We start from the raw sequence: 2,664 nt of genomic DNA, 5'->3' as shown, positions 1-2,664 counted from the left end.
CCGTGGGGCTGCTCCCCGTCCTTTCATTCCCCAGCCTGTGTCTGTGCTTGGGATTGCTCCAGCCCAGGGCCAGGACCTTGCCCTTGGCCGTGTTGAACCCCATGAGGTTGGCACGGCCCCACCTCTGCAGCCCGTCCAGGCCCCTTGGGATGACATCCCTTCCCTCCGGCCTGTTGGCCGCCCCACACAGCTCGGTGTTGACGGCAAACTTGCTGAGAGTGCCCTCGCTCCCAGTGCCCGTGTCACTGATGGAGATATGAAACAGTTTTGGTGCCAGTTTGGACCCTTGAGGATCACCCCTTGTTCCTGGTTTCCACTTGGACACTGAGCTGTTGGCTGCACCTCTTTGGATGCTGTTATGGAGCGAAGGTTCGCTGTGTGTTGGGCTGTGTCGGCAGGAGCGTAGCCAGCTCTTCCCAGCTGAGAGCAGAGATTATTCCCCATTACTCAGCACCAGGTTAGGCCACATCCAGTTTTGGGCTCCCCGGTGCCAGGCGAACATGGGAAGGTCGAGTGAGTTGAGCAGAGGGGCGCTGAGGCGGTCGGGGGCTGGAATAGGTGATGAACAAGGAGAAGCTGAGGGAGCTGGGCTCGTGCTGACCTCGAGCAGGTTTCAGGAGGACCTTCCAACCCACCTGAGCCTGCGAGTCTGCAGCTGGTGGGGAGCTCAGCGCGGAGGGACGTGGCCTTTCGTTGCTTTGTTTTGCAGAGTCTCACCAAGTCCTCGCTCAGCTGCTGGACACCCTGTTGGTGATCGGCACAAAACTCACAGAGAATCCGTCGGTCAGGATGAGACTGGTGGAGGTAGCGTGCAAGGTAAGGCGGCCTCACCCACCTGAGCCTGCGAGTCTGCAGCTGGTGGGGAGCTCAGCGCGGAGGGACGTGGCCTTTCGTTGCTTTGTTTTGCAGAGTCTCACCAAGTCCTCGCTCAGCTGCTGGACACCCTGTTGGTGATCGGCACAAAACTCACAGAGAATCCGTCGGTCAGGATGAGACTGGTGGAGGTAGCGTGCAAGGTAAGGCGGCCTCCCCGGGGCAGGAAAATGTTATCGCTGCCACAGGAAAGAAATACGCAGCCAGCGTTTAAATTATTTTAATTTTTCTTAAGTGACTGTTACAATAGTAATTAACTGCCAGGAATCTTTGTGCCATTAGTTGTTTTGAAGGGGTGAGAGAACTGTAAGAATCCGGTTATACCTGTTCTTCTCTTCCACAGCACCTGACAGATTCTTCCCATGGAGTAAGAAACAAGTGTCTTCAGTTAATCGGCTGTCTTGGACCGGTGGAAAAAGGTGCTGCGAAAGAAGTCGAAAGCCAGGCTGCCAAAGATGTCCAGAAGATCATAGGAGATCATTTTAATGACCAGGACCCTCGTGTTAGGACTGCAGCTATCAAAGCCATGGCAAGTGGTGCTGGGAGAGGATGATACTCTCTGGGGCTCTGTGAGGCAGCTGAGAGGGGGCTGCAAATTAACCCAAAGAGGTTTAGGTTAGAGATACTTCAATTAACTTAGCAGAGGTCTGTTTAGCACGTCAGAATTACCTAGAAAAATAAGCTGGGTCTTGGAGTATGAGGGCAATGCGAGAGCTTGAAGAGCTTTTTGAGTGATCTGTCCCAATTCCTGATTCAGTTACAGCTGAAGAAGCTTTTCAGTTTGTTGACTCGAGTGTGTGCAGGCTCTTGCTTTTAGTGACAAATCTGCATTTCTTGATCCAGCACCGGTTGCTGCTGTTTCAATAAGCTGCCGGCACTCCTGCACATGATAGGAAAGAAAGCTGTGGGATAAGTCCAGAAAGAATTCTCTTGCTTTGTTTTTAAGTGACATTTATCTTTTGCCCCGTGGGCACATTCGTTAGCGTTCTCTGTTGATGAGGTTTACTGGGTTTCATGTGGAGCGTGGGGACCCCTCAGACCTTTCTTGCTTTGCAGAAGTACAAGCAAAGACCGGGCGGTTGAGAGTTTTACTTGGTGCTGGTTGCCTGCGGGTGTGTGGGTATATTACTCTTAAAGTTTATGAGTCTCCCATCTAACGTGGTGGTCAGCCAGGGTTTTGAATTGAGGATATTTGAATCAATGATATTAAACTCGGAAGACGGAAGCAGCGTGCGTTTGAGGAGATCAGGTTGCACTTGGATCCCTCTGGGATCTCCCTCTGCTGGGGGCTGCACCCATCCTTCATTTTCATTCCATTCTGATTTGGGCTGGTACAAATTTTTTTGCAAATCATTCGAGTGACTTTTATGATGACCTTCGACCAACTCCATAGCCAAACACATTTCCTTTTTTTAATAAGTGAAATCCGTGATACTCCCTCAGACCAGATGGAAGAAGCATTTGGTAGGACAGTTTTTTTGCTCTTCCTCCGTTTTGGTTACTGGAAGATTTACAGGACATGAAAATCTATTGGCAATGCTGCTTTTGAGCCTGTGTTTCTGGGATGGTGGTAAACTGAAGATTTTGAAGATTCCTGTATCTCTTCTAACGGCAGCCGAGCATGACTGATACTAAACAGCTGCTTGAAGGTTGGGAGAACGGACAGTGTGTTTATATAAATTGCATTTTCCTTATCAATCAAAGGCTGAGTGGCTGTGAAGTTTAATCTTGATTTCAGTGTAATTTTTTTATGATTTCAAATATTAATGGCTGATATTACGAAATAGTTTA

The 2,664-nt window shown here is 49.7% G+C and overlaps 1 protein-coding gene across 1 annotated transcript in view; it reads left to right on the top strand.

Moving 5' to 3' along the window:
* The first annotated feature begins 500 nt into the window (after positions 1-500).
* The window catches only part of INTS4 (integrator complex subunit 4), a 26,463-nt gene continuing 24,299 nt past the window's right edge, over positions 501-2,664 (top strand). Inside the window, exons 1-3 of the mRNA XM_009867992.1 lie at positions 501-513; positions 910-1,016; positions 1,217-1,402. Coding sequence (XP_009866294.1) covers positions 501-513; positions 910-1,016; positions 1,217-1,402 — 306 coding nt within the window. The remainder of the gene's footprint in view (positions 514-909; positions 1,017-1,216; positions 1,403-2,664) is intronic.

Source organism: Apaloderma vittatum, unplaced genomic scaffold, assembly GCF_000703405.1.
Source record: "Apaloderma vittatum isolate BGI_N311 unplaced genomic scaffold, ASM70340v1 scaffold23214, whole genome shotgun sequence".
NCBI lineage: Eukaryota > Metazoa > Chordata > Aves > Trogoniformes > Trogonidae > Apaloderma > Apaloderma vittatum.
The sequence above is the reverse complement of the archived record's forward strand: the minus strand, read 5'-3'. Positions and strand labels throughout refer to the sequence as shown.